Here is a 20,826-nt window from a genome sequence, read left to right as displayed (position 1 = left end):
GCATAAGATTTATTTTGTCAAAGACAGCAGTTCAATATGTCACAATAGAAGGGCACTACCCAGGGTGAAGTCTACAACAGGGAAACATGGGGTCCCGATTTGGGAACATTCTATGCAACTTAGAGGGAGTATAATATGCCTGGTGAAGAAATGTAATCCATTTATCTTTTAGATGAGACAACACATTTAGGACCTTGCTCCAAACATTCCTCCCAATCTTCCTTTTTTTCAAAGAGGAAATAACCCCCTGCCAATGGAAGAATTGGGTTTGTGGAGCTGATATGGCGCTGCTTATTTCTGGTGTGGGTAGAATGGTGTGTTCCCCTTTAAATACACCTGCAGCTGATGTGCTAATAAAGTGACTAATCTCTACTCAAGATATTGAATGTACAAATAGGCAAATAAAATAAATGTGAACACAAATAAATACTTAAAATAACTTGTAAATATGTGCATCCAATACCATACTGCGAATAAATTCATAAATTGTGTAATTAAACATAGTAAATCTCTATGCAAAACACAATGTAATGTGCGATAAAGTGACAAGTGCCATGTCCAAAATGATTCCTTGGCATCTGTAATAGAAAACAGAAAAAAAAGTGACGCGCTGTGAAATAACACACAGGTGGTTTGACATAACATTGATCTGGATAGGCAGACGAACTTAGGAGGAAACAGACATCCCTGGATCCTGTATACAGCCACAGAGTGCTGTGAACGCTGTTACACATCTTAAAGGGGTTGCAACACCCCCCACCCGTTTTACTTACCCAAGCCCCGTATTTCCCTCGGCGGAGACATGCTCTCCCTCTGTGCACAGGGTCCCGGCTCTTGATTGGATAGATTGATAGGAGCGCAGCCATTGGCTCCCGCTGCTGTCAATCAAATCCATTGACCGGGGGGGGGGGGGCGGCATTCGTGTCTATGGACGTAAAACGAGCTGAACAGTGGAGGTGAGTATAACATGTTGTTTAAAAAAAAAAAATAAAACAGGAAGGTTTACAATCACTTTAAAGGGGACGGCTTCTGGTGAGTGGGAAAAGAAAGGGGGAGCACATGTGGAATCAATGGCACACCGCGAGATTTAGGAACTCAAATATTATATTATGAACTTATGGATGCCAAGGAATCATTTTGCACACGGCACTTGTCAATTTATTGCACATTTCATTATGTGTTTTGCATAGAGATTTGCTTTGATTGCACAATTTATGAATTTAAGATCTTCGCCAGGATCTTTGCGTCAACATTTAGTAGGGAAATTGGCCAGTAAGAGGTCCAGTCCTGTAGGTCCTTACCTGCTTTGGAAACAAGTCTCCAGTCTCCTTAGTGAGAGGGAAGAGGAGGCCAGAGGCCATGGGAAAGCTCTTTGTCTTATAACTCCTGTCACCCAGTTTTACAGTTTATTCTGGGCAGAGATGACGTCACTTTAGCAGTACTCTGTATGGCATTTTACATTTTTTCCTCTGTGATTTTTAGGTGCATTTTTGAAGTTTAAAGTGACACATACTGAATACCGCACACACTTCTGGAGCCAACACACTGCCTCTGCTCCCCTTTAATGCACCTGGGAACCCTAAAACCCAGCACTGTCCGTAATGTAAAAGCCAACAATTCTAACCAATCCGCATCCAGGTTTTATTGACAAAGTTTAATTGAACAAGCTGAAGTTAGAAGCTGATTGGTCACCATGCGCAGCCACACCAAGTTCCGAGTGCCCCAGTTTTAGTAAATCTCCCTCAGACTGTTTGTCATGTTTAGTATGAAGTGTGACAGGTGCACTTTAATCATTGTCACATATGTAAAATAACTTTTTTGTATGTTTCTGCAGCATGAGCCGAAAAGTCACCCCTTCCAGGACGGTAGTTTTACTGACGTCAGTGTGGTGGAGATAACCGCTGATGAGAAGTCTTCATACAGTAAACAGGACCTGAAGTCGGTGGATTTGATAAAGAAGAACACATCGGAAGGCCTCAGTAGTGGCATTGGAGGCTCTTCCTGCCTGTCTTCCCCACAGCTGAGTATTTCAGACTCAGATGAGGTTGAATCGGGTCAGAACACATCTAGCACTGTTCAGTACTCTACAGTCATTATCAGCGGATACAGGGGACAGCAGCCAACTGCTGCAGCCCTACCAACTTTCTCCAGGTCTGAATCAACTCAGCCTCTGCTAGAGTCTGAAGAGAGGCCAGACGAGCAGCCGGTTTTAGATGTACCAAACCAGTATTTTAAGCAAAACTGCACTCAGGATGATTCTACAGGCAGGCTTCAGGCCCTGCAGCAGGAGAACCTTTCTTCTTGTATACATGAGCAAGATCAAAGTCCGCAACTAGCTGGACTTGGTCATGAAATGGACCCTGAAGGCTTTAATGCCGGGCAGAATGTGAGTCTCGAATGTCAGCCAGCAGAGATGGACATGGAGATAAAAAGTTATTTACCACAGACGGTAAGGCGAGGGGGCTACTTGCCCCAATAGACTTTGAGAGCCTTATGTCAGAATTTGGACTTCATTTTTTTTAAAGCCACCAAATGGACAAATGGAGACTAAGCCAGGCCTGGTGCATGACTGCTTCACCTTTTAAACTCATGATTACCAAAGAGATCATTGACTTTCAGTGAGGCTGGGTTCGCACTTCTATGCTGCAATGCATTGCGGAACTGTACATGTTAATGCATGTTAAGTGTTTTAGCGCATTGTGGTGCCATTTAGAATGGCACCCCAATGCACAGAAGCAACACTGCTTTAATGCAGTTGTTTGCCCTGCACAGTAAAGCACTACTATGCTGTGTTGTTGAAAATGGCAAGCCTGTTTGTTTTTGGGGGGTTTTTGTTTGTTTTGTTTTTTTACTTTTGAGTGCATTACAAGCTTATTTATGGGCTGCCTTAATGCGACGGATCACACCTTGATAGTATGATCCCAGACTAAATGTTTTTTCTGATTCAGCATGATTTTTAATTTCTTATTCCCTGAAATTTTTTGGGAATGTTTAAAATTTTACAGGCACTAAATTGAGTATACTTTCTGTATCAATCTTGATTGATTAAATCTGCTTCTATGCAACTTAGGTTTCAACTTCCCACATCAGAGCTTAGTGATTTCAGAATTCACTGTTCATAACAGGACAGTGATCACCCTTTAGCAGTACCTGTATGCATGTAGAATTATATGCATGGTATATAAATAAAAAAAAAAAAAAAATCTGTAAACACGATTGACGAAATGTATATATAAATATACTGTAAGTGTTCAGATAATTAAAATCTTAAGGCACCCCATGTATGAACAGGTACAGCCAATGATTAAATTAATTGATTAAATGTAGTCCTGTCTTTTAATGATGCTGCCATCATCTAAGACATTGTTCTCCAACCTGCTGGCCTTTGCAGCACTGTTCCTTCAACTGATGGTGCTTCCACCAACACGAACAATGGGGGCACTATTACTTCCACTGACATCAACAATGGGACTCTATATTCATTTCACTGACATCAACAATGTGACATTATGCCCTCCACTGACATCAGGATTGGGCACTATTCTTTGCAATGATGTGAATGATGGCGCACTGTTCCTCACTGACTCCAACAACTGGCACTATTCACCAGCTCTTATAGGTGCTATGTAATTTTCCTCCTCCCACTGACAACTAAGCCTGAGACCATGTTTAGTCCCACTGATATTGGGGCATTTTCTATTCCCATTGGCCACAGTCCACCGCCCTAAAGTCTGAATGTCATTAATCTGGCCTTTTGTTTTAGAAAGTGTGAGGACCCCTGACCTAAGCAAATAGAAAGATTTATCGGGGTGAGAAGAGCCCATTTAGGTCTAATAGTTGTATTGACATTCAGCAGCTTATTCCTTTTTGAACTGACATTTCTAGAAGCCAGATATAATGTGTCCTCCAAAAGTTCAGTAGAATGTGTAGGTGTCTGTGCTCACTTACACTTCTCTCGGGTCTGGTTGTTTAGTGCAACATTTGCTATTCAGCACTTAGATCTCTTTCAGGATCTCTTAGATCTTAACATCTCTTTTAATCTTTCAGGAAGCCAGGCACCTTTTGCTTTGGGCGTAGGCACGCATTAGTGACTCAAAGCTTACACTGGCAAGCATATTCATTCCAAATGATAGTAACCCAGGCCATTTAGTCAGTAGTTTTCTCTGTAGTCAGATCAACTAAAGAATGATTTCTAATTGGTTGAGATGCCAGGTTAATTAAATTAAAGGAAATCTGTCAGGACAAAAAAAAAAAAAAAGTACAAGCTTCTAGATCATTTTTACCTCTGCTTTGCTATGTATTGAGTTGGACCTTGAAACAAGCAAAGGTGTGCACGCCTCAATGGCTGCATACTTTGTTCCAGGTTAGGGACTTAATGCAAGAATGAGTGCATCAGAACTCCTCTAACATTGCCAGCACTGGCAAGCTCCAGTACTAGTTTGACGGGTTCAGTGCATAATTTAGAAGTTACAAGCCGCAATCAAGCCATTTATAATGTATTTGGTGATCCCAATAAAGGCTGAGAAATGGTGCGATCAGAAAAGACTGGCACATTGTCTACTTGGCTTCTAGGATCAAGTCCTGGTTATAAATGACGTTTTCTCCTTGCACTGTCTTACTGTATACACAAGGTTTCATTTGCTGGTTCTTATGGCTTTGCATACAGAATTTACAGCTCATATGTCTTGTTCATCTTTTGTAAGTAGTAGCAGTATTAATGGATGAGTTTACGGTTCTGCACGATTTAAGTCAGACTGGTTAAATGAAAGCACCAATGTACACCCCTTTTTAGTGGTGTCTTATGTTTTCTCTTAAAACGCCAAAGTGACTGTCAGAACATTGACAGCTGAACATTTATAGCCTAGCGATACCTAATCCAGCCTTCCATAGATCTATCTTCTAATTAGAATATTGACTTTAAAGGTCCGTTTTGTCTACCGAACGTGCCTTGTACAAACATTCTCTCCAGAAAGGAATTGATTGGTGTGTTTAGTGGGCTTTTAATACTGTATAGTAATGTCTGTGCATTTGTTTTGTTTTTTGTTGAACTGTACATGTTGCGCCTAGTATATACAATGTATATCATCCTTTACTAAGAAGCATTATATAGCAAATACACAATAAATGTTAGGGTTTTTTTTTTTTTTTTTCCCAGAATGACTCTTTAATGCCCATACCATTAATAATAATATATTTTTGTAGTGTTCTTAACTATTAACGCTTTAATTTATTTTTTAATAAATATTCTCAGTCCATTGTCACACAATACAATGTACTAAAAGAAGTTGTTTTGTTTACAGCTGATACTAAATGTATGTAACTAGAAATCATTTTTTTCTCAATAGACTGTGAAAGCAGCAGTGGCACCTGCATGAGAATGCCCATTGTACACTCATTTCAATAAACTATGAAAAATGTAAAATCTTGTTTTAAAACTGTTATGACTAATTTCTGATTGGGACTCTAAAACTATAAAAGTTAATACTGCAGCTGCAGGAACAGATTCACAGGACGCAATGACTGTGTTTAAAATGTCCGTTCAGTGTCAAAATGTATTATTACATGTTATTTTAAACATGGATAAGAAAGGGGTGGTGTGAGATGTTATTAAAAGCTAACAAATAGAAATATATTATTAAAAGCTAGCAAATAGAACAATTGTAAAAGTATAACCTTGAAAGGGGGGGGGGGGAGTAGAGAGCTTGTAGCAGAAGATGTGTCTGTGTATTCGGTGAAGGTTACAGAACACATTTCAACAGTGAGAACAAAATGGAGTCTCTTGTGCTTAAATGAACAGTACAGTGAATGTCCATATTAAAAATGATAATCTGTTTTGCTTCTAAAGAATGACCTGATTTAACCTCTGCAGGTCTCTGCATACTCCTTAGAGACAAGAACCATTTTTTCCCTCTTTTGTTCATTGAAGGACACAGCCATACTTTATGAGGGATGGGTTTGATGTCACCACCTACAGGAGTAGGACGCTAAGCGCAACTAAACTGAAAGCAAACCCAGGGGGTGGCCCTCTGGAGATGGACAAACCCCCATTTGCAGCAAGGAGTTCAGTTATTGCCTAGCATCTCAGTAGTTAGGACATGGAGCTTTCTTTCTAGCTCCTAGCTTTTGCAGTTTTTTGCAGACTTTTCTTTGGATTTTTTTTTTTACCTTCTGTCGATTTTTGTTTTGCTTTTATTCAACTGTGGTGCTGGGTCATAAGCCAGATATCATAGATTCAACTAGTCCCCCCAGCATCATCGAGCACATGCCGCCCCCAGTATTGGGGGATCAGCTGCGACATCACACAGAGTGACCCCTTGGTTGGACTGGGTTCTTCCATCACAGCACCACATTGGCTGACCACACCCAGATCAATATAGGATCGGAGGTGGTTTGCACCCCCTGATATTTCATTGGAGAACTACACGTTCCAAGTTTGACTCCTACTGGACCATGAATAGTGTCCAAGTTGGGGTTAGATGCATCAGTTTACAGCATAGGTATTTATTCCCCCAGATGCTATTCTTTCATCTTTCACCCACCTATTTGGGGGCAATGTTTTCACTGAACTACTTAAAGGTGGTGTAACGATATCAAGTACGGGACATGACAAGCTGTAGCTAGCTGCCATCTTGTGTGGAAGTAGCCATGACAGTTTGGCTCCTCATGTAACCTCACAGAGAACTCTGAACTCCGTCTTCCCCACCTTAGGAATTCAAAGCTTTTTAAGTTCAACAGAAAAGGTTATCTCAACAGAGAAAACAGAGCAGGCTAAGTCAGTAGGAAAACATTTGTTGTAAGGGCAGTGTTCAGGCCTGTCGTAAAACTGTCACCCTCCCCACTCAGAGCCCTAACAGACCTCGGTCGTAAAGTCTTCTGAATACACCTCATAAGAATAAGTATGAAATTTCAGCATGTTTCATAACTTCTGACTTAGTAATAGCACAGACATAATCTGGACATATTTAGCTTCCTCAGATAATATGGAACATTTCAAGTCCAGACACCCCTATGTCAGGTCATATGGGAAACCCCTGGGACCACTTATTCCTCCAAAGCAGGCTATACGTTATAGATATGGCATGTTTAGACTTGTTTTGAAGGAAATCTCAAGTTGAATAATAATATGGATATTTGAAGTCTGTAAACACTATAGATGCAGATATATGAGTATGTATTACCAAAATCACCTGGGATGTGGTCATGAGTGTAGACACCTCCCAGCAACCAACCCCTAAAACCAGCTGATCAGATGATTGGTTACTGGTCGCTGTCAACACCCCCTTTGATTTGACAGAAAAGAGGAGATGCCAAGACAATGGTCAGTTCTCCTTTTACCATCCAAGAAGAAACATCTGCCAAGTCGAGAACCGATTACCTAGCTCATCGATCGAACTCTGATCAACCCTCGGACATTAATTGCAAGTATTCTTTCTTCCCAATTCTACCTTATTGCTTTGTGGCTGTATATTGTCTTTATCTTTTTGAAACATCTTTTTTCTGTAAATATTTTATTTGCATCAACTTTGACCTTTTCATAATAAAACTCTTATGTTGAAAAGTGTTAACCTTGTCTCTAGAGCTCCTAATGCAAGCTATAAACGAACCTGCCTCTTGAAGGGCGCTACTGTTGTAGAGTAAGACTCTGAGCAGACCTGTCTGTGGTGACAGTGTGTGTGGCAGACACTTATTCTAAAATTATAATTGGTATTGCTAAATTACGAGTCTCCCCCGGCTCGGTCTTTTAAACGGGGGTGGTGGCAGTTAAAGGGTTAATTGTGTAATTAGCCCAGTGACAATCGCTCTCAGGCTGCTCGCACCTAGATTGTGGTCCTGCAAGCTGGAAAATCTTTGTGCTGGGCGCAGCTGAGAGTGGCATTGTTACATAAGTGACAGCGTGGTGTGAGGTTGGCCGGTCCTTTGTCGCGAGTTAGCGAGGAGGGCAGGGATCTGACACCCGCGTTCGTCACATATTGGCTGGCAGCGTAGCGGGATAGTTTCGCATTAAGAGCATTCAGTGCATTGTTAGGAATTAGCTCTGCACTGAAGGATTGTAACCTTTGTGGAAACAGTCCTTAGAGACAAGCTGGTGCATATTTTTTGATTTTGATTTTTTCAAGAGAGACATACAGCAACAACTCTTTCCTACACCTTCTTCCTATCTCTTCTTTCTGTTCTATCTCTTCTGCTTGCAAAATGTCTGGGTTATCAGCATATAAAAAGATGAGCAAGAATGAACTGACTGTTGAGTGCACAGAAAGAGGAATTGACGTTGGTGGCAAAAATCGTGAAGGCTTGATACATGCCTTACAGGAGTTTGATATCCGTGCACACCAGAACCTGGGGGAAACTGGACCAGAAAGGGTTTCCGCTACTCCAGAGCCCAGTGGTTCAGAGGCGGCCTCACCAGATGGGCAAGCAGAGACTGACACTGGAATACCACGGATTGTTACCTCCAAGCCATCACAAGAGCAGGCTAGCATCAGATTGCCTGAAACCATCATAGACTCTCTTCAAATGCAAGAAACTCTACAAAACCTCAGGGAGACGGATCCTGTGGTGTACCTGCAGTTTCTTGAGCGCCAGGCGGCGGCCGAGAGAAAGGCTGCGGAACGCAGGGCTGAGCGGGAGGAACGCCAGGCTGAGAGGGAGGCTGATCGTCGGCACGAATTGGAGATGGCTAGGCTCCAGCAGCAGCGACAGGCTCAGAACCTCGGATCCCTAGAGCACAGGGATGCCTCTCTGCCAGTGATCCCGGCAGCCAAATTTCCAGTTATGGAAAAGGACAGTGACATTGACGTGTATCTACTGTCGTTTGAAAAAACTTGCCGTCAGTACCATCTGCCCCCAGCACAATGGGCCCGGTACCTGACGCCAGGGCTACGAGGCAAGGCCCTGGATGCTTATGTCGAACTGTCAGAAGAACAGTGCGACGATTATGCGGCCCTAAAAGCTGCAATCATCCAAAAGTTTCAGCTAACCCCGGAAGTGTACCGGAAGCGTTTTAGGTCCTTGCAAAAGGGGCCTGGGGGACTCATACATGGATGTGGTAGGTCGCTTACGCACCACATTCCGGCAGTGGACTAAAGGCTTGGAAGCCGATTCTTTTGAATCCCTGGAAGATCTTATGATTGCAGATCAACTTTTGCACATCTGTCCTACAGACGTCAGACAGTTTGTGCTGGAGCGAAAGCCAGCCTCTGCCAAAGCAGCAGCAGAACTGGCAGATACCTATATCCACTCTCGGGTATCTGACCATCGCAAGGTTCCTCTGAATGGCTGGAAAGGAGGGAAATCGCACACGGCAACCCCTCCTCTGCCTACCAAACAAGTTCCTCAGCAGCCGGAACCTGCAACTCCTGGAGCCAAGGCCTTCCTAACTGACAAACGCAAATGCTACAACTGTGGGGGAGCCGGACATCTCAGGGCGCAGTGCCCTGAGCAGAAGAAGACGACATCACCTGGCCATCCGGCTAGCAACCCTTCCGCTGTGCTGCTCGTCAGTGGGAAACCTCCCGGAACCAATGCCAACTTGCAGCCAGTCATCGTAGGCCACCGGACTGTAACAGGCTTTCGTGACACCGGAGCCGAAGTCACATTGGTCAGACCAGAGGTTATAGAAGAAACAGACATCATCCCAGAGAAGTTCCTTACCCTCACCGGAGTTGGGGGAACCCGTTCCTGTGTACCCCGTGCCTATGTTTTTATTGATTGGGGTGCCGGAAGTGGGATGAGAGAGGTGGGTGTCTCGGAGGAGATCCCCACTGCGGTGTTGTTGGGTTCTGATTTAGGTACCCTTGTGTCATACTATGCCCCTGCTAAAAGCACCCCAGATGCTCCCACGAATCTCTCTGGACCTCCCAAGGTACTGTTTACCGATGTTGGGGTAATATCTGGGCAACCTGTAGATGGACAGAGGGAGGGGGAGGGTGGAGTGGAAGTGCAAGGTCCTCCTTCTTCAGAGACAGGAGAGAAGGCCCCCTTGCTAGTGAAGGTAACTGATGTATGTTCCAATGATGCTGAACTGATAAAGGTTAAATGTGATGATGATAATGATGATGATGATGATGATGATGCATTGCCAGTATTGGTGGTCACTCGCAGTGCTGCAAAGGCAGCCGAGGTGCAGGCCCTGGTCGCAGAACAGCAGGAGGAGGTCTCTGGGCCCTCTCCCTGTTCTAACCCAGTGGACTCCACCTCTGCTGAGCCTCAGCAGCTGTCCATGTTTGCCACAGGACTGCTGGCTGGGACCTGTTGTTCCGCCTTTGAAACAGCACTGCAGACAGACCAAACACTAGCACAGCTCAGGAGTCTAGCTGATCGCCCCCCTGCAGAGAATGACAAACAAAAGGTCTATTGGGACAAAGGTAAATTGTACAGAGAAAATATGCCTGCAGAGGGGAATGAGGCTGACCTAGGTAGCAGGCAGCTGGTTGTACCCAGTCAATTTAGGGGACAGCTGCTAAAAGTGGCTCATGAAATTCCCCTCGCAGGGCACTTGGGGATCACTAAGACCCGAGGGCGGTTGATACATAACTTTTATTGGCCTACAATGCTCGCTGACATAGCTGACTACTGTCGGTCCTGTGTTACCTGCCAGCGAGTTGGCAAGGCAGGGGATGTACACAGGGCTCCGCTAAAACCTTTGCCTGTGATTGACGAACCTTTTAAGAGGGTGGCAGTGGATATCATTGGGCCTTTGGCCATCCCTAGCAGTTCAGGCAAACGTTTTATCCTTACAGTTGTCGACTATGCCACGCGTTATCCGGAGGCGGTGGCTCTCTCCTGCGTCCGGGCAGACAAGGTCGCTGATGCTCTGCTGGGAATCTTCACAAGAGTGGGATTCCCGGCTGAGCTCATCAGCGATCAAGGCCCTCAGTTTGTGTCCGACTTGATGCAGGCTCTCTGTCGGAAAATACAGATGACGCATATCATGGCCAGTCCTTATCACCCACAAACGAACGGTTTGTGCGAGCGTTTCAATGGAACCTTGAAACAAATGTTGTGCACCTTTGTGCACTCCCAGGGTAAGGACTGGGAACGATATCTGCCTCATCTGCTGTTTGCTTACAGAGAGGTGCCTCAGGAGTCCACAGGCTTTTCGCCATTTGAACTTTTGTACGGACGGAGGGTAAGAGGACCCCTGGACCTAATCCGTGAGACCTGGGAGGGCAAGATTGCCGACTCAAAGGTCTCTGTTGTGGATTATGTCCTAAAATTCAGAGATAAAATGGAGACGCTGGTGGAAATTGTGCGGGAGAACATGACCCAGGCCCAGACTAGGCAGAAAGAGTGGTATGACCGTAACGCTAGGGAGCGGACCTATGACATTGGTCAGAAGGTGTATGTTCTGCTTCCCCTGCGGCAGAACAAACTCCAAGCAGCATGGGAAGGCCCGTACACCATCACCCAGCGTCTGAATGATGTCACCTACTTGGTCAGGTTGGGAGAAGGGCGTAGACGGCAGAAGGCCATTCATGTTAACATGATCAAAGCCCATCATGAGCGCACGGCCTATGTCATGCCGGTCTGCAGCAGGCCAGAGCCCGAGGAGGCTGATCCACTTCTGGACCTGCTAGCAGACACCAGGGAGGTAGACTCAGAACTCCTGATAAACTCCAATCTTACCCCCACCCAGGTACCTGGACTGAAGCGAGTGCTGGCAGTACATGGTAGCAGGTTTACGGGAAAACCTGGGAGGACACACCTCGCTGTCCACCAGGTGGACACCGGGGCACATCCCCCCATTAAACAGTCGGCCTATCGCGTCTCCCTGGAGGTGCTGGCCGACATGAAAAGGGAGGTGGAGGAAATGCTGCAGCTGGGGGTGATTCAGAAGTCCCACAGTGCCTGGGCGTCCCCAGTAGTCTTGGTCCCCAAAAAGGACCAGACGACCAGGTTCTGTGTGGACTACCGGAAGCTGAATGCCATCACTACTGCAGATGCCTACCCCATGCCCCGGATTGATGAGTTGTTAGATAGGCTGGCGGCCGCCCGTTATATAACAATCATGGATCTGAGCAGGGGGTACTGGCAAATTCCTCTGGCCCCTGAGGCTCGGGAAAAGTCGGCCTTCATCACCCCATTCGGATTGTTCGAGTTTACCGTCATGCCGTTTGGGATGAAGAATGCCCCAGCTACCTTCCAGAGAGTCATGAATGACTTACTGGAGGGGCTGGAAACCTTTGCCGTAGCCTACTTGGATGACATCGCCGTGTTCAGCCCTACCTGGGAAGAACACCTGGTGCACCTGTCACAGGTCCTAGACCAACTGACAGCCGCCAATCTGACTGTCAAACCCAGTAAGTGTCAGATTGGCATGACTGATGTGCAGTACTTGGGACACCAGGTAGGAGGAGGTACCCTGAAACCCGAGACAGGGAAGGTTGAGGCCATCCTGGCCTGGCCTACCCCTCAAACCAAAAAGCAGGTTATGTCTTTCTTGGGGACCGCTGGCTACTATAGGAAATTTGTATGTAACTATAGTAGCCTGGCCAAACCTCTGACTGACCTAACCAAAAAGAAACTGCCCAAGGTGGTGTCTTGGACACCAGAATGTGAGCAGGCATTTCAGGCCTTGAAGAGGGCGCTGGCCAGCGCACCTGTGCTGCAGGCTCCAGACTTCACCCGCCGTTTCCTTGTGCAGACGGATGCCTCTGCCTTTGGATTGGGTGCAGTCCTGAGCCAGGTGGACGAGGCCGGAGAGGAGCATCCCATCCTCTACCTGAGCAGGAAGCTGCTTCCCAGGGAAGTAGCATATGCCACGATCGAAAAGGAGTGTCTTGCGATCGTGTGGGCTCTCCAGAAGTTACAAACGTACCTTTATGGACGGCACTTCACTGTGATCACAGATCACAATCCCTTGAGCTGGCTAAATCGTGTTGCTGGGGAGAATGGCAAACTACTTCGGTGGAGCCTAATTCTTCAGCAATACGATTTCACCATCCAGCATAAGAAAGGCAGCGCCCATGGAAATGCTGATGGGCTGTCACGACAAGCCGAGCCCGCAGGAGTCGGTTGCGTCAGGAGGGAAATTGTAGTTCCCTCCCATGCAACCACCTAAGGGGGGGAGGTGTAACGATATCAAGTACGGGACATGACAAGCTGTAGCTAGCTGCCATCTTGTGTGGAAGTAGCCATGACAGTTTGGCTCCTCATGTAACCTCACAGAGAACTCTGAACTCCGTCTTCCCCACCTTAGGAATTCAAAGCTTTTTAAGTTCAACAGAAAAGGTTATCTCAACAGAGAAAACAGAGCAGGCTAAGTCAGTAGGAAAACATTTGTTGTAAGGGCAGTGTTCAGGCCTGTCGTAAAACTGTCACCCTCCCCACTCAGAGCCCTAACAGACCTCGGTCGTAAAGTCTTCTGAATACACCTCATAAGAATAAGTATGAAATTTCAGCATGTTTCATAACTTCTGACTTAGTAATAGCACAGACATAATCTGGACATATTTAGCTTCCTCAGATAATATGGAACATTTCAAGTCCAGACACCCCTATGTCAGGTCATATGGGAAACCCCTGGGACCACTTATTCCTCCAAAGCAGGCTATACGTTATAGATATGGCATGTTTAGACTTGTTTTGAAGGAAATCTCAAGTTGAATAATAATATGGATATTTGAAGTCTGTAAACACTATAGATGCAGATATATGAGTATGTATTACCAAAATCACCTGGGATGTGGTCATGAGTGTAGACACCTCCCAGCAACCAACCCCTAAAACCAGCTGATCAGATGATTGGTTACTGGTCGCTGTCAACACCCCCTTTGATTTGACAGAAAAGAGGAGATGCCAAGACAATGGTCAGTTCTCCTTTTACCATCCAAGAAGAAACATCTGCCAAGTCGAGAACCGATTACCTAGCTCATCGATCGAACTCTGATCAACCCTCGGACATTAATTGCAAGTATTCTTTCTTCCCAATTCTACCTTATTGCTTTGTGGCTGTATATTGTCTTTATCTTTTTGAAACATCTTTTTTCTGTAAATATTTTATTTGCATCAACTTTGACCTTTTCATAATAAAACTCTTATGTTGAAAAGTGTTAACCTTGTCTCTAGAGCTCCTAATGCAAGCTATAAACGAACCTGCCTCTTGAAGGGCGCTACTGTTGTAGAGTAAGACTCTGAGCAGACCTGTCTGTGGTGACAGTGTGTGTGGCAGACACTTATTCTAAAATTATAATTGGTATTGCTAAATTACGAGTCTCCCCCGGCTCGGTCTTTTAAACGGGGGTGGTGGCAGTTAAAGGGTTAATTGTGTAATTAGCCCAGTGACAATCGCTCTCAGGCTGCTCGCACCTAGATTGTGGTCCTGCAAGCTGGAAAATCTTTGTGCTGGGCGCAGCTGAGAGTGGCATTGTTACATAAGTGACAGCGTGGTGTGAGGTTGGCCGGTCCTTTGTCGCGAGTTAGCGAGGAGGGCAGGGATCTGACACCCGCGTTCGTCACAGGTGGCACTGAATTAGTTAAAGCGGGAGTCCGGCGACCAATTTTTTTTTTTTTTTTTAGGTCATTGAGACCTTTGCTAATCCCAAAATAATACTCACAGTTTGGGTGTAATATTTCCGCCTCTGTCTGTTTTCGTACTGAAGAATAACTTAAAAAATGTGATGCTGGCTGTTTCCATCTTGCTTGTGGGCATGTGAAGCATGATTGATTGATTTCCGTGATGCGGTGAATGCTGTTCACTCACAGCTTGTTCACGCGCATGATCATTGTTTCCGCACTGAATTTTGGGAAGCCTGACACTAAGCTCCCAGGAGACAGTGCGGCGCCGGGGAAAGGCAACAAACACGCCTACTCCCATGGGAGGAGATACAGGAAGTGCCACAATAAAGTACAATATAAAGGTAATTACAGTGATTAAAAAAAATTTTGTGCGGCATTTGAACATCTGTGCAATTAACTGAAGGGGGTAAGATTAAGTTAAAAATTTGAGTGGAACCCCGCTTTAAGGTGCTGTTTTCTTTTTCTCAGAGCCCTTTTTGGAGCTGATTGAGTTCATGTGCTGTATGACTCACATCCTTATCTGGGGGCTTTTTGAGTTATTGTGCTGTTTTCACAAAGGCTTATCTGGTGCTGAATGACCTAACAGTTTTCTTTCTTTCAGCTGTACCACCTTGCTAGCCTGACAGTTTCCACCAGTCCTGCAAGCCTCTGTCCCCTCCTTGGATGTGAGTCAAGCAGCATCAGGGCCCTCTTTGACTTTTTTTTTTTTTTTTTTTCCTGCTGCCAGGTAAGGCTTTATTTCACACATGAAAAGGGCCCCGATTATGCAAATTGGCTACCAAGAGTCCCCTTCCTCCTATGTCCAATGAGTACCACCGGGGATGATATCTCCCCTCCCTCTTCTGCTAGTGAAGAGGCGTTGCCAGTAATAGTTGGCTTGTGAGAAAACGTTGGTCCCCAATCTAATTACTGCAGACAGGGAAACTTTGAAGGTGGCAAATTCTGTATAGCTCTAAGGTACTGACAGATGCAAATGTCCTCCAACATGTTTCCATATGACTACTTTTTTTTTTTTTTTTTTTTATGTGCATGTCTTGGTCATGTACAGCCAAGTCCTTCTCTCATCCCACGTTCTTTTTGGTCCACTATACCTTTGGTGAAGCATTCACCAAATGGGTTTACCCCTCCATTATTGAGCTCTAGAGTTTTCAGGCTGCATAAGCCTACTGTCAATTACGTGCCTCAGCCAATTTGGTTTAGATCTGAGAGACCATGGCAAAGTTGCTATGCCAAGGCTTGGCATCCAAACAAAACTCTCCCACTTGCTATTAGCAGATCAACTAGTTCAAGGTCTCTCACCTGTCTCCACTGTTTTAATGGCTTCTCTGGCTTAAGTGCTGGTCTTCCAAAAAAAAAAAAAGTCCTTACTGACATGCCATTGGCGGGTGGCTGCCTCCTTGGTGTGTCCCTACACATACTCATTAAGAACATCATTGGTGGCAAGAGCCTCTTCCTACCTCAAACACAGAAGACTAATAACACGTGGGCAGTTCCTCTGGATCCAAGCGTACTTGGCAGCCCAAGGCCCCAGAGAAGCCCCCCTCCGAGTGAAGGTGTGCCCCCACCATGCCATCTCTTGGTGGGGGGAATGTCTCCTGTATGCAAACCACTTGCTTTCCCGTGTCTCAGACAAATGGTTTTGGAGATTATCTTTTCCAGTTACAAGACAGTGTCCAAACCTTTTTGCCAGATTGTGTGTTTTTTTTTCTTTTTTCCCCTCCCAGTCAGCGCCTCTCCCCTTAGTGGTTAGGTGACTTACAACTTGCAAGATGTCACAGGACGAAAGGTCCTCCTACTACAGCAGAAGGCTACAAAATCCCTCTCTTCGGGGTCTTCTACCTCCTCCCAGGAAGCAGACCACCTCATCTACCCTGGCTTCAACTTTATAGCTGAATTGCGGCACTTCGTTTTGGCGCAACATTTTGAACACAAAAGCTACCAAGTCCTTCCCAAGCCGCCTTGCCAATTAAGGGGTGCCCTCACTTCAAAGAGCAGTGGGCCATCTGTTGGGGTGCCTATCTCCTGGGACACAGATGTCCTAGACCTGTTGGTTTAATTGGTGATTTCAATGGGTACATAAAGTTCCGAACGCTACCCCCTCATGGTTTTATTTTCTCAAAATCAACTAAATCTGCCCAAGGACAGTCAGATTTACGGAATGCCCTGAACCATCTCTTGTCACAGGGAGTAGTAGTTCCAGTACCCCCCCCTACAGGACAAGGTGCAAAGGATTCTGCTCGCACCTGGTTTGATGCAAAAACCCAATGAGGGCATTAGTTCTATCTTGGCCCTTAAACCGCTAAACAAATACCTGCAAATTCCAAAACTTTGCATTGAACCCGCCAGGTCAGTAATTCCTTTTGAGACCAGGGGAATACTTGGCATCTGTAGACATCCAAGATGTCTAGCTGCATATCCACCTCATCAGCAGTTTTTCACACTGCCTTTTAGCTTATCCTCTGCTCCGAGCGTTTTCGCAAAAGGTGTTTGCACCTCTTCTTGCCCTTCTAAGGCTTCAGGGCATCCAGGTCATATATAGATGACGTTCTGAAGGACTCCTTTCCCTTCCAGCTCCTTGCAAACGTCCACAGGACCTTTCAGGTGGGTGACCAACTTTCAAAAACTTGCTCTCCTACTATGACGCGCATCGTCATCTAGAGACGAACTTCTCTCACATAGCCTGGCTCTACAATCTTTGAGATGTCTACCTCTCTGAGCTGCCAGTCTGTTGTTAGTAATACCAAGACTATACAATTATATAGATATTGGTTTATACCACCAGTACCTATACTTTCCCAGTGATGTGCCAATATTTACCTGTCTCTGGATATACCTAGACAATTTTGCTTACCAGCAATCTATTACACCGTTTTTTCTGCGTCTGGTCACTACATGAATCTTTTATGCTCCTGAGGAAGCGTACCTCTACGCGCAACATGTCGAGCAATTAAAACAATATCTATGTCCGGACTCACATCCTGACCCACAGGCCTGCCTATCCACATCTCTAGCTGGACATTACTATGGGAATTTTGATTTGTTTTTTTTTTAATACACTTACTATATTTATGTATCGTATATAGTGGTGTCAGAGGTTATGTGTGGGGTATAGAACACCAATTTCATGAATTTTTATATTTATTTATATGTATTATCTGTCTTTACTCTATGAATTTTGTATCCAATAAATCAATCTTATTATTTTTAGACAGTCTACCTGTGTGCCTTTTAAAGTCCACTCTTTTAGTCTATAGTTTTCGTATATGTCCATTTTTGGGACGTTGGCACACTGTTACCTGTGTACACATTAGTTTGGAATTCCCTTTAATGGTCTCCTACCTTGTTTGCCTGGAATATTTGGGCCTAATTCTAAATACAGCCCCATGCAAAACACTTCCTTTCTGGAAGCAAATTGCGCTGTCTTAAAACTGCCAGTCCCCATCAACTCTTCTCTACCTTTAACACTCTACTCTGTCCTCCAGTGCCTCCACCCACTAACTCACTCACTGCCCAGGAGATCACCAATCACTTCAATAAGATTGCTACAATTCGTGAGGAGATCTGCAATGCGCAGAAACCTCTCCCAATTAACACCCCATGTCTACAAGTACAATAATTACTTCCCTCATTCAACCCTGCTAGTATTAACGAGGTTGCTAAACTTTTTTCTAACGCCTACCCAATGACCTGCCCTCTGGATCCTGCTCCCTCTCAAATACTACGCTCACCCTCTGACACTATTCTACACTCTCTAACTCACATTTTCAATCTCTGCCTCTCTTCTGCCATCTTCCCTAATGCTCTAAAACATGCGCTAGTCACCCCTATCCTTAAAGTCCTCACCGGACCCCAGCAATCTTAACAACCTATGCCCCATCTCCTTACTCTCCTCCTCCAAACGCTTTGAAAGACTGGTTTACAACCGACTGAGCGATCATCTGACTATAAACAAACTTCTTGATGCCCTTCAGTCCAGATTTTGCCCTCAACACTCCACGGAACCTGCTCTCCTTAAACTCACCAACAACCTACTAATGGCTAAAACCAATGGACATTATTCTGTACCACTTCTCCTGGATCTCTCTGCTGCCTTTGATACAGTGGACCACCCCCTCCTTCTCAAAAAACTCCACTCCTTTGGTCTCCATGACTGTACTCTTCACTGGTTCCCATTCTACCTATCCCACCTCTCCTTCAGTGTCACTTACAATTCTACTTCCTCCTCTCCTCTTCCTTTCTCCGTCAGGGTCCCCCAAGGTTCTGTTTTTAGACCTCCTCTCTTCTCAATCTATACTTCCTCCCTGGGTCAGTTGATTGCCTCCCATGGCTTTTAATATCTTTATGTGGACGACACCCAAATCTACCTCTCATCTGTCTCCTCACTCATCACCAACTTACTAACACATATATCAGCCTGGATGTCACATCATTTCCTCAAATTCAACCGATCCAAAACCAAGCTCATGAAATTTCCTCCCCCACGTGCCACTTCCCATGATTTCTCTGTTAAAAATCAATAGCTGAACCTGTCGCCCCCCCATATGCCAAAGTCCTAGGTGTAATCCTGGACTCTGACCTATCCTTTTGGCCCCATATCCAATCACTGGCAATAGCTTGCCGCCTCAACCTTTGCAACATCTCCAAGATACGCCCCTTCCTAACCAATGTCACCACAGAGCTTCTAATCCACTCCCTGGTCATCTCTCGCCTACTGCAACTCCCTCCTCATTGGCTTACCTCTAAATAGGCTATCCTCCCTTCATTCCATCATGAACACTGCTGTCAGACTCATCCACCTTACAAACTTATCTGCGTCTGCTACCCCTCTGCCAATTCCTTGATTGGCTGCCACTCAACCAACAAATAAAATTCAAGATAAAGAAACTCCCTAGGTCGGACTTTGGAAGCAGATTGGAGCAGTACATTGTCTTAAAGTTTATTAAACATATATACATAAACAATATAAAATTATAAAACGGTATTGTCCATTGACGGCCACGCAATGGCCAGAGAAGATGGATGTTACATATACCCAAGGAATGAGATGCTGTTTCAACAGTATGGCATCAAAACACGCGTGAACCCCTGTGTGTCAATGCGTTTCACTGGATCGCTTCCTCAAGACACATTGGGGGGTATAGAAACAGGTCTCACTGATCCGGGAATATGCCACTGTCTACACAGGACTTTCCCTGGATGGGCGCCACATTACCAAAATAGCCAAAACCAGGATTTCTAACTTGGGATATATATCACAAATGGTGGCTCATCCTCTGGGGGCAAATGAATATTTTGTATGGTACCCTTATCTGATTTACATAAAGTGATAGCTGTACAGAAGTCAGTAGTCACATTCACAACGGATAGTGATTACAGCCCATTTAAGGCTTTAGCGTTGCATGAAGATTATTTCACACCTATAACCGCATATATCCAACAGGAAGGCAGCACCTGTAATGTGTGCCTGTATATCTTCCCCTGAAGCTTACAACTGCAGAGAGAGAGGAGGGGGGCCACACCTATAACGAGTGCCTGTATAACTTCCCCTAATGCCCTGTACACACGACCGGTTTTCCCATTGGAATAAACTCTGAAGGTTTTTCCGACAAAATTCCGCTGAAACTGTCTTGCGTACACACGATCACACCAAAGTCCAACCGCCAAGAACGCGGTGACGTACAACGGGACTAGAAAATGGAAGTTCAATAGCCAGTAGCCAATAGCTTCCGTCTCGTAATTGCTTCAGAGCATGCGTCGTTTTTGGTATGTCGGAACAGCATACAGACGAGCGGTTTTCCCAATAGGAATTGGTTCCGTCGGAAATATTTAGTTCTCTTTCTAGGTCCGTCAGAATTTTCGACGTAAAAAGCCCGATGAGGCATACACACCATCGGAATATATGATGAAAAGCTCCTGTCTGACTTTTTCTGTCAGACAATCCTCTCGTGTGTATGCGGCATAATAGTACCATCAGGGTCAATTCTTTTTTTTACATTCTGATGACTCATCAGTCGTGAAGTACGCGCTCCTTAACCATGCCTATTTTTTAATGTAAATAAATACGCTGGCTAGTGCCAGGCAATAAATTACTGCTTGTTTTCACTACTAAAATACTGGAAGACTTCATAAAATAACTTGTGCTGTATTTTAGTAGCATTTTTTGTGAATGCCAAAAATCTTTGAAAAGGGGGAAACATACCGCTTTGTGACTGGAGCCCATTGTGTTACAAAATAAATTTTATTTTATATGCAATCTATAGATAAAAAGGAAAACTTAACACATTTTTTCTATTTTGATCAGCATTAGTT

The 20,826-nt window shown here is 44.8% G+C and overlaps 1 protein-coding gene across 2 annotated transcripts in view; it reads left to right on the top strand.

Moving 5' to 3' along the window:
- The window catches only part of IL6ST (interleukin 6 cytokine family signal transducer), a 101,871-nt gene extending 96,449 nt beyond the window's left edge, over positions 1-5,422 (top strand). For both annotated transcript variants that reach the window (XM_073622841.1, XM_073622850.1), the window contains one exon: positions 1,835-5,422. In XM_073622841.1, the coding sequence (XP_073478942.1) occupies positions 1,835-2,479 (645 nt within the window). In that variant the 3' untranslated portion in view covers positions 2,480-5,422. The remainder of the gene's footprint in view (positions 1-1,834) is intronic.
- The last annotated feature ends 15,404 nt before the right edge of the window (positions 5,423-20,826 follow it).

The sequence above is a fragment of the Aquarana catesbeiana genome, linkage group LG01 (genome assembly GCF_042186555.1).
Source record: "Aquarana catesbeiana isolate 2022-GZ linkage group LG01, ASM4218655v1, whole genome shotgun sequence".
Lineage (NCBI taxonomy): Eukaryota > Metazoa > Chordata > Amphibia > Anura > Ranidae > Aquarana > Aquarana catesbeiana.
The sequence above is the reverse complement of the archived record's forward strand: the minus strand, read 5'-3'. Positions and strand labels throughout refer to the sequence as shown.